This window comes from Echinops telfairi, unplaced genomic scaffold, assembly GCF_000313985.2.
Source record: "Echinops telfairi isolate 266 unplaced genomic scaffold, ASM31398v2 ScPeMD7_41;HRSCAF=154, whole genome shotgun sequence".
NCBI classification, from domain to species: domain Eukaryota; kingdom Metazoa; phylum Chordata; class Mammalia; order Afrosoricida; family Tenrecidae; genus Echinops; species Echinops telfairi.
Window position 1 is genome coordinate 2308512 of NW_022103939.1, and position 18248 is coordinate 2326759.

Sequence of the window (18248 nt, forward strand, 5' to 3'; positions counted from 1 at the left end):
TCACTGTACTGCCTGGAGCCTTCATTCTACTTGCTGTCTCAATGAGTTCATCAGTCCTTGATTTCATATACTGAAACAACAACAAAAATATAACAAAAATTCAAGAAGCTTACCCCCAGTGGCAAAATACATCTGAGATATACCCCAGTTTGAAAGAAAAAAAAGCACAGAAAATGTTGAAAACCAGGCCCAATGTGCATCAGGAGCTGAAAAGGTTTTAATCATTCAAGTCAGGTTTATCATTTTGATATTTTTAGTCAACACTTTATTGCACTTTGTCAGGTAATGTTTCTTCCTATCTCTCTATTATGACTAGGGGAATCACGGGAGGCGTATTTCCTCTGAAGCTCTCATAAATGTTATCTTGGATGTTCATTGTCATCCATCGCTTTTGCAAACCAGAATCTCACAGTTTAGACGTTGATACTGTTCACTCCTTCCACTTCATCTTATCTGACTAACAATCTTTCAGTGACTGATGAGGGTGTGCTTCTTCCAGGTGAACTTGGTGGACAACGTACTTATATGGCTGCTTTTATGAAAACAAGCCTTTAAGATCCCAGACACTCTTTTCTTGTATAGCCAGGCACCATCTAATTTCTTTACCATGCATTGTTATTGTACCCATATCTTCTGTGTTCTCTTCCCAAGAGCGAGGATCAAGCATTGCCATGATGTAGGAATTAATTGTTCTTAACTTGGAGCTAAGATTTAGTGTGAGCCCCAAGCCATTTCTGGATCTATGCTTTTTTTAATCTCCCTTTGGCTCTCTTTAGAAACTGCCTTGTTAATTTATGGAAGAGGGTCTCATTAATCATCTCCCTGGGGCAAAAAGATCTTCCATTAATATTGTCATTGGTTATCCCACAGTACTATTTCTTAAAAACACCGTTGAAAGAATAATATTGGGCCAATGTGAGTTAATTCCATATCTCAATATTTGATATTTCAAAGGTATAATATTAAAATATTTTCTCAAAGACTTAGGATAATAATTCTAAAAATAATGCTGCATTTTTGAAATTTTATTAAGAATGATATCAAAATGTGAAGCTATAGTTTCTCTAAATATACTCCATCATGGTCTATACATGCCTAAAGTTTGTGTTTCTAGCTTCCCTTAGCTTAGAGGAGCCCTGGTAGCATAGTGTTATCCCTTGGGGGTCTATCTGCAAGATCATCAGTTAGAAACCCCCGGTCCCTCCACAGGAGAAAGGCGAGGCTTTCTGGTTCTACAGAGAATTGTACTCTTAGCGCTCCCTGTCACTATGATTCAGAATAGACTTGATAGCAGGGGTTGCTCTCTTTGTTTCTTGCTTGCTCAATAAACTCTGTGCTCTTTAATTTATAATATATCAGAACAGAAGTTTGGCCATCCTGTGGATCTCAAAACATATTGAGATCCTAACAAAAGTCTCAAAAGATACCCCTTGCTGCCCTAAAAGAATGAGTAAGTGCATTCTTACGATAGGAAAAAAAAAAACCCCAACAAACTTCAGTATAACTTTCCTGCTTTTTTTCCTCATCAATAGGGCTTTCAATTTCAAATTAAGAAATTTCACTCACCAACCACAGGACAAGTATATTATTGAGAGAACTTCTCTCCAGACACATACTTATCACAGAGACATGTGGAAATACATTTTGTTTGCAATAAATATGAACATGATAACCCAGATCTCTAGTACAATTCTTTTTTGCTTACTTGTGCGTGTGTTTCCAAAAGTTAGTGAAAATTTTCTATTATCCGTTAATTTAATTTGTTCCTGGAAATATTTTATGATATCCATTGTGTGTATTATTATATTTTCAGTTTTCTATTATTTTCATTATCATGTTATCTTACAACACTTTCTCCAGATACAGAGGCAATTACCATGACTCGAATTTGACCTTGCAAGACTGGCTAGACAGAGGATGTACACTGGTACAGATAGGAACTGAAAATACAGAGAATCCAGGGCGGATGAGCCCTACAGGACCAGTGGTGTGAGTGATGAAACAGGGAGGGTAAAGGGAGAATGGGTAGGAAAGAGGGAACCGATTACAAGGAACTATATGTGACCTCCTCCCTGGGGGACAGACAACCGAAAAGTGGGTGAAGGGAGACGTCGGACAGGGCAAGATATGACAAAATACCAATTTATAAACTATCAAGGGCTCATGAGGGAGAGGGGAGCAGGGAGGGAGGGGAAAAATGAGGACCTAATGTCGGGGGTTTAAGTGGAGAGAAAACATTTTGAGAATGATGTACAAATGCGCTTTACACAATTGATGTGTGTATGGATTGCAATAACAGTTGTATGAGCCACTAATAAAATGTTAAAAAAAATAACTGATAATCTCCTTAATGTCCTTGCCCTGGCTTCCCAAACTACAACAGTTAGCTACAGTGGGGAAGTGATGAAAGAAGTGTGGCAAATTATGAGTTAGCACTGACAGGGTTACACCCTTGTATGTGAGTATCCGGTTCACTCATATCTCCAAGGATTGGAAGAAGATTTATTAACTCTTCCTTTCAGGTCTCAGAGCTGGAAACTGAAAACTCATGGAAAAGAACCACTTCTATGAAATGAGTAAGACCTGGGGGGAAAAGTGGGTTGAATGGGATGAAACAGAGTGATGTTGTAAAACAAAATAGAAACGAGTTTGAGGAGGATGAGAAGGCTGGTTCAGTAAACAAGGTGTTCACAGTTTGGCAGAGATTATACCATTCTCTAAAAACACTTTATTTTTTGTGCCCCCGCTGGTAACCTCCAAGTTGTATTCATAGGAGAGATGTTTGAGATAGGATTGTCCTGGATCCCTTGGAGGTCCATGGCAGGGATATGTTTTATGTTCACAGAGGAAATGGAGAGCCGTTTCAGGCACAGGAGAGAAGGAAGTCCAGAATACGATTGTGATGGAACATTATGAGCTTCTCTTTTTAAAATCATGCCCAAGTACCGGTGATTTCAATGTGATCTCAATTAAAGCTCAGTGGAATATGCCTTCGGGCATAAGGTATGAAGGAAAGGAAGGAGGATTTGGACAAAGGTCCAAGGTCAGAAAAGATTTATTAGGAGAGGTGATAGGACAGGCAGAGAGAAGGAAATAGCAGGTTTGTAAGTATTTGCTTATAAATATGTGCATTGAATTAATTTATGGTATGTATAGTCTTAAAGACTAATTTGTCTCTAGAATTTACTTATTTTTATATGCTCAATTTCCTAGAAAGTAGCCATTATGGAAACCTCTGTTACATTTAAGGCTTATCTCTATATATCTGAGGAGATTGAAGGAGATCTGAGTGTTTCAAAGGGTAGAAGTAATATGTACAAAATGAGAAGATGCAAATTTATTAATGATGGTAAAAATTATCTACCTGCCTGTGAATTACAAATTTTCCCATTAGTATTTTGATACATATGGATGGTTTGAAAGTGATGGACTAGTGGAATTTGAGGAAATGAATTGCCATTATTTTTGCAGAGATGTTTTTCTTAATCACAGAATAATTACTGGAATATAGTGGGGAAAATTATTTTTTCTTTTTTTTGAAAAATTATTTTCTTTCTTTGTTCAAGTACAAGCACTTAGGGTCAAGATTAGGACAAGTCAAGAGGCTTATTCTAGTTCTTAGACTTTATAAAAATGACATTTGGTCTTATTTGAATTATGGGCTAGTGCTAGGATTACTGGCTCAGTAATATATCACCCTGCCTTTCCATAGAATTGTATTATGAAAATTAACAAAGATAAAATTTAAGCCTTCAAAATCAAAACTAGAGTTAAAACACAGATGTCAGAAGACAGAATTGACATCAGACTTGACTATGTTATGTGTTATCTTGTTATGTGTCTTTTGTATATATGGGGATAAGTTTATAAGAACAAGAACCATGATGACCAACACTTCTCTGATTTTTCTAGAGTTAAAAGACAGATGTCAGATGACAGATTGATATCAGACTTGACTATGTTATATGCTATCTTGTTATGTGTATCTTGTATATATGTGACAGGTTAGTAAGAACAAGAACCATGATGACCAGCACTTGTCTGATTTTTGAGAAAGTACAATGTAAGGTATGGTTGCATCACTGAAGAAAATATTTTTTCATTACTAGGGAAGATATTATTGTATTGCTGAAGAAGCTATGAAGAACAGACAGATAAAGGGATCTCATGTAAATAACTTAAGAATTCCTGAAAAACAAACGAAGAAAAAATACTAAACTAAGACCAATGATTTTGGCCAAGTATACTAACATAAGTATACAAATGCAAGACATAAAATAGTCCATATGATGTTGTGTGCTGTTTTACCTGATTAGTGTTTTGAGAGATGATAATAATTTATAAAAATACTAATGGATCTACATTTGATGGAAGAAAGGGTCTATATGTGTTTAAAATGTATCTTTCACTTAATGGGAAACTCTTAACAGTAAAGTATGGATGGGTTTAAAAGTGATTACTGATAAGTGCTGATGATATTTGCTTGCTTGTTTGTTCTGTTTAGTTTTATTCTGAAATAGATCATACTTTTGATCTCTCTCCCTACAGTAATATGATCTTGGGACAGGATTATGGTACAGCAAGTCAATTCCATGACTTCCTCAAACTCCAGCAACTCCCTGTCCTCCACATTCTATCTCACAGGCATCCCTGGCTATGAGGAGTTTCACCACTGGATTTCTGTCCCATTCTGTCTCCTCTACTGTGTTGGAATAATGGGTAACTGTACCATCCTGCACATCGTCCGGACAGACCCCAGGCTGCACCAGCCCATGTACTATTTTCTAGCTATGCTTTCGCTTACTGACATGGGCATGTCCATGCCCACCATGATATCACTCTTCAGGGTGCTGTGGTCCATTTCCAGAGAAATCCAATTTGATGTCTGTGTGATCCAAATGTTTCTCATCCACACCTTCTCCTTCACTGAATCATCTGTGCTCTTGGCCATGGCCCTTGATCGTTATGTGGCTATTTGCCATCCTCTGAGATATGCCACCATTCTAACTCCAAGACTCATCGTCAAGATTGGAACTGCAGCCCTGCTCAGGAGTGCCTTTCCTGTGATTCCACTTCTGGTCCGACTGACTTACTTTCCTTTCTGCCGCTCCCACATCCTTTCTCATTCTTATTGTCTGCACCAGGACATAATCCGCCTTGCCTGCGCTGACATTAGCTTTAACATTATATATGGGTTAGTTTTTATCACTGTGCTGTGGGGCATGGACTCCCTAGGTATTTTTGTGTCTTATGTTTTCATCCTTCACTCAGTGTTGAGAATAGCATCCCGAGAAGGCAGACTTAAAGCCCTCAACACATGTACTTCTCACATCTGTGCCGTACTCATTCTTTACATCCCCATGATTGGATTGTCTATTGTCCATCGTTTTGCCAAACAATCTTCACCCCTAATCCACATATTCATGGCTCACATCTACTTATTAATCCCACCTGTGCTCAACCCAATCATCTATAGTGTGAAGACTAAGCAGATCCGCCAAGGAATTCTCCATCTGTTTCTTCCCCCAAAACATTAGTTCTATGGTGGTATAGGCATGTCTTCCAAACAATGTTTCTGGACTGTAAACCCATAATAATTCATCTGCTCTAATGATTCAATTATTATGTCAGTAGTAGAATTTCAAATATAAGACAAATTAAATAGTATAAACAGAAGCAGTATGAAAAGGCTTTAAAGGAGACTGTTTTCAAATCATTGAGATTAGAATCTGTATTCATATTGTCCTTCATGAAACTATTTTCTATGTGAATATTTTAAAGTGTGTTGAAAATCATTTCTGTTCTTTATTTCCCATTTGTGGTCACAACTAGTGTTTAAGAATACTTTACCCTTGGCATTTTTATTGACTATATCAAACTGTTGTCAACTTAATTTCTGATATTTTACAATATTTATCATGAAAACTTGTATTACATTAAAATAGAAACAAGCTATATCAGCATTCATATTTCTTTTAGTTAACCTGCTCCGAAAATAATGTTAATCTTATAGAAATCCAGAGCATATTTATATTTGCACACTCACAGATATTGTTTCGTATAGCCAAGAATGGTAACATACACACATTGGTATAGATAAGAGATCTCAACACATGGAATTCAGGACAGATAAAACCCTAAGGAACAGAAGTGGGAGTAGAGATATCTTGAGGGAAGGGGGATGGTTGGGCGGGGGTGAGGGGGAGAAAGGGGGAACCCATCACAAGGATGGATATATAGCCCACCCACTAGAGGGCGAATAACAGAAATACTGATAAAAGGAAACAATGGACTGTGTAAGACACGAAATGACAACAATAATATATAATCGATCAAGGATTTATTAAGATAGGAGGGTTGAGGAGGGAGGGGAAAAAGAGGAACTGATACCAAGGGCTCAAATAGAATGAAAATGTCTTGGAAATGTTGATGGCAACATAGGTATAAATGTGCTTAATACAATTGAATGATGGATTGTCATAAGATTTGTAAGAGCTCTTCAATAAAATGATAAAGACATATTGTTTATTTAAATATAAGCAAAACATAATCCACTGAGTTGTAGCTATTTGTAAATTTGTAACTGTACCTACTTAATTTAGGCCTCTTAATTCATAAATAGAACTCCTTTAAATAAACAAAACTATATTTATTTACATCAATGAAATTAGTACATGGTAGGTGTGAAGTTGTTAAAACTGAAATGTAATTAATTTTCTTATTAATCTACATTTGCTCAATGAAAAAATAAATAAAAGGATTGAAAATATTTTCAAGATGTTTTGTGGCCCTAAATATTTGTATAGATCTTCCCCACAGGATGTGTTATGACATGTCTTAGTTTATCCTAATTATTATAGAACAGAAGCTGTGCCTCAGTGTAGTACTTATACGTACTAGTGCTATGGTTTCTTTAAAGGAGAGAGTTGATAATATTAATAGAATGCATTAAAGATAAATAAAGGAATTATTTCTTGAAAAAGGAATGATTTTTTATATGAAAAAAGAAAAAAGTCTCAGAATAACAGCTTAGGAAATACAACCCCTTATAGATTAGTCGATAATGAGTCATAGTGGCCTATGGACCATGGTAGTATGTCCCCATAGGCTTCCAAGTAAATGGACTGTCACACTGTTGCCTGTGTAGTATATACTACCTACTGAGACACCAAGATGCCTAAGAAAAATCTTACTAACCCATAATTAGCACTTCAGTGTTCAAGCACCTGAGGTTTACCTAGAATATTCTGTTTCCTGCTTTTAATTTAACTGTGTCTGGTCCCACTGCTATTTCTATCTTCTAAACATTTACTTTTGATTTGAGCCCTTGGTATCAGCTCCTCTGCTTTCCCTCCCTCCCTCCTTCCACCCCTCCTGACCCCATGATAAATTATAAATTATTATTATTTTCATATCTTACACTGATAGCTGTCTCCCCTCACCCATGTTTCTGTTGTTCATCCCCCTGAAGGGGGGAGGGGATTATGCATTGACCATTTGGATCTGTTCCTCCTTCCTTCCCTCCTCCCACTACCTTCTCCCTATGCTCCTGGTATTGCTACTCCCACTTCTGTTCCTGAGGGGTTTATCTGACCTGGATTCCATGTGTCCTGAGCTGTTATCTGTACCAGTGTACATGCTCCAGTACACTAATCAGAACTGAAAGGCAGGCCTGGGGTCATGATAGTGGGGAGTGAGTAAGCCTCAAAAAACAGAGAAATATTGTGTGTTTCATTGGTGCTACACTGCACCCTGGTTGACTCATCCCTGCCTTGTGACCCTTCTGTAAAGGGATGTCCTATTTTCTTGAAATGGGGTTGGGTCTCTGCTCTGACCCCCCCCTTGTTCTCGACAATATGTTTTGTTGTTGTTGTTGTTTGTTTGGGTCTTCTTATGCCTATTACCTGATCCTGTTGACACCTCGTGTCAAGTAGACTTGTGCTTCTTCCATGTGGGCTCACTGCTTCTCTGCTAGTTGGCACTTGGTTAACATCCAGTCTTTAAGACCCCAGATGTTTATCTTTTGATACCCAGGCACCATCAGCTTTCCTCACCAAATTGGCCTATGCACCCATTTTGTCTTCAGTTTTGGTTATATGCCTTTCTGGTGGTGTGCTGACCTACAAGTTGGACTGCTAATCACAAGGTCAGTACTTCAAAACCACCAGTGATTCTGTGGAAGAAAGATGAAAGTACCTAAAGCTGTAAAGGTTTATAGTCTTTTAAATGCACAGTTGCGGTTTTACTCTGCCCTGCAGAGTCACTGAGAATGAGGACCAACTCTCCAGCAGTGAGCATTTTAGTGTCAAGGTATATGCTTGTCTATAATTTTGTCATACTGTAGTAGCCTGTGTGTTGCTGTGATACTGGAAGTTATGCCACCAGTATTTTAAATATCAACAGTCATCCAAGGCAAGCCGGCTTCAGAAAAGCTTACTGATTAAAAACAAACTATGAAGAAAGAAATGCTATCTAATCCTTCGGGATTGACCACTGACAACCTTATGAATAATTGCAGAACATTGTCAGATATAGTGCTGCAAGGTAGAATTGGTTATCTACTTCTAAAGGATTGACTACTGGAAACCTTAGGAACAGCAGTGAAACATATCCAGATATAGTGACAGAAAATGAATCCTTTAGGTGGAAAGATCCTCAAAATATGACAAAAAAAGCTGCTTCCTCAGAAACGAGTCAACCATAATGATGTGGATGAAGTTAAAATTAATTTGCTGAAGGGGAACAACTGAAAATGAGAAACACCCATTCATAATCAGAATGTAAAAAGTACAAAATAAGACTCTAGTAATATTATAAGTTGTCAAAAATGAAATGGAAATAATTAAGTTTTATATTCTAAGACTCAACCATCAGTGATCCAAAATGGACACGTCTTAGCCATTTTGACTCACACAAACATAGGTGAATGTTGGACACACAGAAATAAGAGATGGTATTTGAAAATGTAGCCTCAGTGATAGAAATAAAGCTTTAGAGTGCATGATAGAATTTTTCAAGACCAGTGACTTAGTCATTAAAAATAGCTTTCCTCCAGCCTATTCATCCAGTCTATCTTATCTAGATAGATCTGTAGAGATAATAATATGCACCAAAAATCAACCCATAGCAAGATACGCGATGAGTGAGAACTCAGCGACGACAACAAAAAAGGAAACCAATTACCCATAGAAGAATAAATTAATTAAAAGAAAAAAATTTTAAAAAGAAAGAAAAACCTGTAACTAGATTAAGGTCTGATCTCTAGGCATGTCCTTCAGTCAGGTCGGATGGGGTACCATGCTCTGGCCCGAGAGTCTGTCCTTTGTACTCCCTCAGGGGCTCCCTGCTCTGCTCCCACTGTTGCTCTGCCGCACGCTTTTAGTGGTTTGCCTGAGTATCACAGGGTCAGTCTGGGCCAGTCCAGACACTGAGTCTCCAATGTTGTCCCTCTTAGGGCCCTGGGCCATCAAGGTACCGTGTGTCTCATAGTGGGATCAGCCATATTGTCCACTCTGTCCATTGGCTCTTCAGAATGGGGATATCGTCCTCCAGGCCTGGTGGGTCAGGATGTGCTCCACTCTATCTTCCTCCCCCTTTATTTGCTCCCATTTGCACTGATCAGACATGCCCCTCTCCCCTAGCTGCAACTTCAGTGCAGTCCTCTGGAGAGGGGGAGGCGAGGGTAAGGAGGTGGTGCTGACCAAACCAGGGACAGGGGAGCAACAAGTGATCCAAAATCAGTGGCGAGGAGGGTGTGAAAGGCCTGGTAGGCATTCAGCAAGGGCAATGTAACTGAGAGAAATTACTGAAAACCAAATGAAGGCTGAGCATGACAGTGGGACAAGAGGAAAGTAAAAGGAAATAAAGGAAAGAACTAGGTGACAAAGGATATTTATAGAGGTCTAAAGACTTGAATGTACATATGTAAATATATTTGTATAAGAGCGCGGGGAAACAGATCTAAGTGCATATATTTATAGGTTTAGTATTAAGGCAGCAGATGGACATTGGGCCTCCACTCAAGCACTTACTCAATGCAAGAACATGTTGTCCTATTAAATTGGCATTCCAGGATGCACACTTTCCCGACACGATTGCTGAAGAAAAATGTGTGCATAAGCAAATGTGGTGAAGAAAGCTGATGGCGCCTGGTTATCAAAAGGAATAGTGTCTCGGGTCTTAAATGCTTGATGTTAAACAAGCGGCCATCTAGCTGAGAAGCATCAAAGCCCACATGGAAGAAACATACCAGCCTGTCTGACCACGAGATATAGAAAGGATCAGTTATCAGACATCAAAGAACAAAAAATCATATCATTATAAATGTGGGTGAGTGCAGAGTGGAGTCTCAAAGCCCATCGGTAGGCAAATAGACATCCCCTTACTGAAGGGTTGTGGGGAGGAGATGAGCCAGACAGGGTGCAGGGTAGCAATAATGAAACATATAACTTTCCTCAAGTTTTTAAATGCTTCCTCTCCCACTATCACGATCCCAATTCTACCTTAGAAATCTGGATAGACCAGAGGATGTACATTGGTACAGATAGCAACTGGAAACACAGGGAATCCAGGACAGACTCCTTCAGGACCAGTGGTGAGAGTGGCGATGCCTGGAGGGTGGAGGGAATGTGAGGTAGAAAGGGGGAACCGATTACAAGAATCTATGTAAAGCCTCCTGCCTGGGGGAGGGACAGCAGAGAAGAGGGTGGAGGGAGATGTCAGAGAGTGTAACATATGAAAAAATAATAATAACTTATTAATTATGAAGGGTTCATGAGGGAGAGGGAATGGGGAGGGAGGGGGAAAATGAGCAGCCGATATTAAGGGCTCAAGTAGAAGGCAAATGTTTTGAGAATGATGATGGCAACAAATGTACATATGTGCTTGACACAATGGATGGATGTATGGATTGTGATAAGAATTGTACGAACCCTCATAAAATGATTTAAAAAATAGCTTTCAACAGCATAAGTGGTGACAGTACACATAAACCTGACCAGGAAGAATACACAGTTATCAGATTAATTCAATTTGTATGGAGACACTATGAAGAGCTCAATATAAGCAGTCAAAATGAGAGCAAGGGCCAACTATAAAGAAGACCACCAATATAAGAAAAATTGTGATAATTATGCAGCATCGGGTGGGGTTCCTTTCTGTTGGACACAGGGTCACTGTGAGTTGAAACCACTTGGCCGCACCTAACAACAAGTTCTGGTTGAAGTTGAAGAAAATCCAGACAAGTCCACAAGAATAAACTATGACCTTAGGAATATCCCATTGGAATTTCAAGAACATCGCAAGAATAGATTTGACACATTGAATGGTAATGACAGAAAACCATGAGCTGTGAGGACACCAAGAACTTCAGAAGTGAGGAAAGAAAAGGTCATAAATAAGATAGGAAAAAAAGAAAAGATAAAAGTGGGGATCAAAAAGTCTCTGAAGTTTGCTTTTGACCGTAGAGTACCTAAAGCAAATGGGGGGCGGAAATAGATAAAGTAAAAGAGCTAGTTCAAACGGAAGTCTGAGAAGACAAAGTATTCTAAGGAAAAGATCTCAAGATAGAAAGCCAGAGGGGAGAATGCATTCAGCATATCAGAATTTGAATGAACTGAAGAAAAAACATGGAGGCCTAGAGTTGCAGGATTTTATGGGCAAAATATTGAACAATGCCAGGAATATCAAATGAAAAACAAGGCTACAGAAATTGAATACTAATTTAAGAATCTCCACAATTATGAAACACTGAAAGTACTCAATCATCTATGCCAAGGAAACTGGAAGACAGTTACCTGGACAACTGACTGGAAGACATGCATCTTTATACCCAATTCAGGAGAGAGGGATGCAACAGAACTCAGAAATTATTAAGCAATATCATTCATGTTATAAGCTGTCCAAAATTCAAGCCAGAATCAAAAGAGGATGTTACGTGAGGGATACAATTTCTGATTCCAGATGTATTTTGGCTGAAAGCAGAAAATACCAGAGACATTTGCCTGTGTTTTCATGTCTATTATCCAACTGAATGGATAATAATGGCTATGGATAACATACTACCACTTGTCTGTCAGTTTGTCTTACTGTGGTGGCCTGTGTGCTGCTATGTCATTGGCATTGAAATGCCATAAGGGCCCAGGCCATAGTCGGAACATAACAAAGGCACTTAACAATAAAAACATATGCAGATGGAACCCTGGTGGTATTAGACTGCTAACCAGAAGGTCAGCGGTTCAAACCCACCAGTAGTTTCTCAAAATAAAAATCGAGTAGGACTGGGCAGCATTTTTTCAGGATTAATAAGAAACCAACTCAACAGCGGCTAAAAGAGTGATACTAAGTGCTGGAGCTCAGTTATTTCACAAGCACTATTAATTCAAATCAAAACCATTGTTCCGGAATAAAACAGAATAGAACAGCTCCAATGGGTTTCCAAGCTATAACTTTTACAAAAGCAGAATACTTCATCTACGATCTTTCAGGTAGTGATCCAACACGTAGACCACTGCATGAACTGGGCTGCTACAGGTCATGAATGCTCCTGAAACAAAAGGTTCTGTTGTTTCTGCCCACAATGACAGTAGCTTATTCAATACCTATCTGGTTGGTATGTTGCTTTATAGATCAGGAGATTCTCTTACATATATTATCTTTTTAGATAAAATTATGAGTATTTGTCTTCTGAAAACCATCTCTGCCTTCCTGTAATTGTGTAAGAGAGAAAGAGTAAATAAGTAATCTGATTTTTTTTTTTAGGTATAAATCCCATGTCATTAGACAAAGATGAGGAAATTGTTTACATATGAAATACTATCCTTTGGCTAATGCATTGATAATCTTGATCCTGAAGAAAATCCTTATAAAAAACATGATTAAAAACTGTAACATACAAGACCACTATCCTTTTCATTATTGTACAATTTGATATTTTGTGCTATGCAAATCACAAAACACTTTATTTTCTCACTTTGGCAAGTTAGTCTAATAACTTTTAAAAAGGAAAATAATTTTTTCCAAAACAATGCCATGGATATGTTAATACTCATAAGTTAGACTCAATTATAGCAATATAATTTTTTCACGATGCTCAATGCATTAACCTCAACCACCAGAGCATGTACTTGTTTGCGTTATGTTCAGGACACTTTTTTTTTCTTTGTATGGATGATAGGAATATTTTATCAATATATTAAGAGGTAAATCTATTCTAGTGATTAAAATGATTGCACATTGCAGGTATTATAGCATATTATAGGTGAGGAAAAAGACCATTTAGAATGCAAGAGTTGGTATAGGAACAGCAAAATTAAGGAAAACAACGTGCTTATATAAAATAGTCCAATAAATTCAGTGGACACAAGCCTGAGGTATTTTCCTGATTTCTACTTCTGCAGAACTACTTTGACACAATTTTATCACTGTTAAGTCAGAGTGACGTGGGACACTACCAGAAGCTTTATAGGAGAAAGACCTGGCGATCTTCTCCTATAAAGACTGCAGCCTAGAAAACCCTATCAGCAATTCTCCTCCATCTCACAAAATACACGCAATGATTCCGACTGCAGGAGGAAACCAAAATCAGTGTGTGTGTAAGCATCTCAGCGCTGGCAGGGGTCTCCACGTGGCTGCCTCAGCACCCAGGGCTCCATCAGGGTAGGTCCATGAGGCATCTCCTCAGGCACGTCTTGCACGGAGTGAGCCTTGCCAGCTGAAGCAGAGAACTGTATAAATCAGCTGCACCCTGGTCCGACCATCAGAGAGCAAGATACCTGAGAACTAGAAAGGTGAGGGTCACCAAGCCATTTATCTCTCTGCCCTTCAATTAATCCCACATGTGTTTATCAGCCAGGTTGACACAATAAACCTCAACTATCTCAAACAATAACAACTCCATGGATAAAATGAATTGATTCAGTTTTAGTAACCAGACCACAAAACCACAACAATCTAGCTCATTGCCATTGAGTCAATGGTGACTCATAGTAACCGGATATGACAGAGCAGAACTGCCCCTGTGAATTTCAGAGACTAAGTTTTGATGGGAGTAGAAAGCCTCATCTTTTTGCCATGGACCAGCTAGTGTGTCAGTTTAGTGCCACCTTGTCTGATAAAGAAGCTTGCGCTCTCCTTTAATTGAGGTCCCATAGCAACCTGGGTTTTGCATATTCAACTTTCTGTTCTTGGATATTCAACTTACCCTTTCATGACATAATATACTTTATAATGTTTCTATGAAATATCTTTCTTTTTGGTCTATGGAATCTAATGAAATCAGTTATGTTTGTGTGGAACATATATATATATATATATATATATATATATATAGTACTATATATGTATATATATATAATATATTACTAAGACATTAGAGGAGTTAAGAAATAGATGTTTCCTGGAAACTAAAGGGAATGTTTTTGAGAGGAAAGGAAAGGAAATATTTTGCTAAAAGGCAAAGTGCACAGGGGCACAGCAGGGAGCTTGTTACATGAAAAAAAATCTATTGCAATTAATTAATTTATTGGTTGAGAAATGTATTTATTAAAATATCTATGACATTATTTGGATATTCTACATCCCCTGCATGTAATGGTGTGATTGGGAAGTAATACCAGTCTAAGGTTTATATTTTGACCTCTCCATAACAATTTTTAAAAGAAGTGATAAAGTGAAGAACAAAAAAGATGTTTAAAAATTCCACTTTGTTACTTTTATAGTTCAATAATATGTTGAGACATTTCCAAATGGTTTCAGCAATTCTCTGTCAGCACCCTCTTTGCCCCATGTTAGTAAAACAATATTTGGGAATAGTTAATATTTTAAATTATAACCAGAAATTCAGTTACCCGTGGACAAGTCTATCTGGATTGATCTAATATGATATACAAGCCTTGTTTTCCATTCTATGATTACCTGTTCTTTGTTGGTTCAATATCCTCAGATCATTTAGATTGGCTACAGAGTCCTAGTATTCGCATTCTTATCTCTTTGGTTTTTACCCCATACACAATGGGGTTCATGGTAGGTGGTACCAATAAGTAGAGATTTGCCAGAAGTATGAGAGTATGCCTTGGCACATGGTGCCCAAAGCGATGGGTAAAGAAGGAAAAAAAGGCTAGAGTATAAAATATCAAGATGACACAAATATGTGTTCCACAGGTTCCAAAAGCCTTTGTCTGAGCTTCTCTTGAAGGTAGTTGGAATACTGTCTGCAAAATTAGCCAGTACGAGATAGAGATGAAGACAAAATCCAGTCCAGTGGTGAGAAGAGCAGCAGTGAGCCCATAAATGCTATTGAGGACAATGCTATTGCAGGCCAACTTGGCAATGCCCATATTTTCACAGTAGGTGTGATGGATGATGTTGGTTCGGCAAAACTCCAACCGAAGAATGAGGAGAACACCAGGGGTGACTACCACCACACTTCGGACCACTAGAGCCAGGCCCACCTTGACAATGAGTGAGCCTGTGAGTAGTGTCGCATAGTGAAGTGGTTCACAGATGGCCACATATCGGTCAAAGGCCATGGCCAGAAGGACAGCAGATTCAGACAGGAAGAGAGCATGGACAAAGAACATCTGTGTAAGGCAGGCCGAAAACATAGATGGAGACGGACCGTGCCAGAAGATGTGAAGCATTTTAGGAACCGTGACAGTGCAGAGTAGAATATCATTGAATGCCAGCATTGCGAGGAAGAGATACATTGGCTCATGGAGCTTCCTGTCCCAGACAACTACCATTAAAACTAGGCCGTTGCCTAACACAGCCAAAAGGTACATGAAGCCAAAAGGAATAGAAATCCAGAAGTGGAAATCTTCTAATCCTGGGATGCCAGTCAGCAGAAAAGTAGTGGGTTTGGTGGATGTGTAGTTGGATGTTAGAGAGAGGTGCCCCAAATCTGTTACATGAGAAACAGAGAGAGAACTAGAGTGAACAATAGCAATAGGGGTTTTATTCCTATATCCTATTGAAATTCTAACCCCCACCCCCATTTTTTTGCATGAGGAAGTGATAGAGTCAAGAATAAAATGAGCTAAGATAAAAATGTTTAATTGTGTGATTCTGGGCAAATAATTTTCCTTCATCTAGAGACATATCTGAGGGGAGAACATTTGTAGTCAATATGATCAAGACTTTAGTCCTCTCTCTTTTATACTGTCAAATGTCCCCATCCCAGATCATTAGAGTCTCTATGAAGGAGCCCTTGTGGCACAACTGTGAAGTGCGGGCTGATGACCCAAAACTTGGCACTTTGAACCCATGTAATGAATGCAGGAAAGACAAGAATCTGCTCACACAAAAACTGAATCCAACGAAGCCCAGTGATACAGGTCTACTCTGTTGTTTGGGATGGTCACAAGTCAAAATCAACTTGAAAGAACAGAACACCCCCACTAGATATAATTATCACTGTTACAACCTAATAGTAATATCGTAGACACCAGCAAACAGAGAAGTGCTGTACCCTTTTCTTTCTACAGCACTCCATAGAAGAGAGGACAGAATAAGTATCTTCTGGGAACAATAAAACAACATCAATTTAATTGGTCAACTTCACACTGTAGCAGTAGCTCCTGAAAATTCATCATGTATGTTCATCAAAACTTTTGAACTAAAACTCTTAAGATGTTTAAAATAGTTATGTGTAACAATAGTCTCACAGCCATCCAGTCAATGCTGACTCATAGCAACCCTATAGAACAGGGCAAAGCTGCCCCTGTGAATTTCCAAGACTAAGGCTGTTTACGGGAATAGAAAGCCCTTCTTTCTCCCTCACAAAGTCTAGTGGTTTCAAAGTGGTTTCTGACCTTTCAGAATTCAGTCCAATGTAGTAACCACTCCGTAACCATGGCTCCCATTTAATCATACTAGTATATCTAAAAAGAGCCATTACAAGCTCTAATCTATGGGCTTCACTTTTTACGTAGCCTCATATCAGCATACAATAAAATACTGTCCTCCATTTCAAGATTGCTATTAACCAGCCCATGTGTTATTCAAAATCCCCTTTTCCCAGAGAATCCTCTTAAGAATTAAATCAGACACATTACAATACTGTAATACGTTTCCATCTTATTCTATCTTTCTGGCAAGGTCACTATGAATCAGAATAAAGTCGATGGCAATGGATATCTTATACTATATTTTCTGTCATCAAAATGTAGGTAAGTAAGAATAGACAAAATTTCTGTCAACAAACAAGCAACTTATGGTGGAGGAACTACCCTCGAATGAAATCTCCAAGCAGAACCTTTTTTTTCCTGAAGAGATGTTCACACAAGAGGTTTGACACACACACGTGATCTCCTAAAGATGAGATTTATTTTCTCTCCCAGCAGTGTCTGGCCTTGGTTATTACAACAGACACACCAGAAACGGTCACACACTTAAATAATACATACCTCACATTTCCGGAAAAGAGACAGCGCTGACAGTACATGACGACACTAAGAACACCTTCCTCATCGCTTACAATGTGACAAATATGTTCCTGAAATTACTGTAAGCTTTTTACACAGATTATTAATTTTATTGGTCACAACTGCTATATAAAAAAGCAGTTGTTATTATCCGTCTTGCAAAACTCCGGCACAGAAGAATTAAATTCCCCTCAATTACATCACTAATGGGTGTACAATAACCTATTTTAAACATTCAGATTCTAATTTTGGGACCCACAGCTCAAACTACTAAATGATTCTAATTTACCTTTTAGATACATGGTTTTCCTAGGATATTGAGAATATTAGAGCATAGATCTTGAATTTGCTCTTAGTACCTGCAAGGATAATATTCCTAGATCATGGCTAAAAATTCATGATTTATATAAATTCAGAAGATGTGTATATATACACACACACATTCATGATTACATGCACATACACGGCCTATGTTTTTATGGTACACAAATATCTATTAAAAAGAACACTGGGAATACCTTGGGGCCTCTTGAGTATTGCATCTGTTGAGTAACTGCTTTTTCACCTGAGACCTCAGTCAGTATTTGGAGTATCTAACAAAATCATGTACTCACACTTGTGAAACTATATCTTCCAGTTATAAAATAATATGGATAATCTCCTAAATCAATGAAAATTTATTAGCAACATCTTTCTCTCCCACTTTTTCCTCTATTTATTCATCTCTTTTGGAAGCTTAGTATTTAGCTAAACCAGACAAATATGAATATGTAAGTATACAGAGAGAAGCGTAATTCAAGGGAATGGCTCCCACAGGTGTGAAGGCTG

General features: G+C 38.3%; 2 protein-coding genes across 2 annotated transcripts; one reads left to right on the plus strand and one right to left on the minus strand.

The window, feature by feature from the left end:
• The first annotated feature begins 4592 nt into the window (after positions 1–4592).
• LOC101648747 (olfactory receptor 51G2-like) lies at positions 4593–11050 on the plus strand. Its single transcript, XM_004717492.2, has 2 exons — positions 4593–5515; positions 11005–11050. Exons 1-2 carry the CDS (start codon positions 4593–4595, stop codon positions 11048–11050), a joined length of 969 nt encoding a protein of 322 aa, XP_004717549.2.
• A 3892-nt stretch (positions 11051–14942) lies between these two features.
• On the minus strand, positions 14943–17440 carry LOC101649061 (olfactory receptor 52Z1-like). Its single transcript, XM_030885729.2, has 2 exons — positions 17403–17440; positions 14943–15924 (listed from the first exon to the last, which is right to left on the minus strand). The coding sequence occupies exons 1-2, from the start codon at positions 17438–17440 to the stop codon at positions 14943–14945; spliced, it is 1020 nt and encodes a 339-aa protein (XP_030741589.2).
• Positions 17441–18248: the final 808 nt, after the last annotated feature.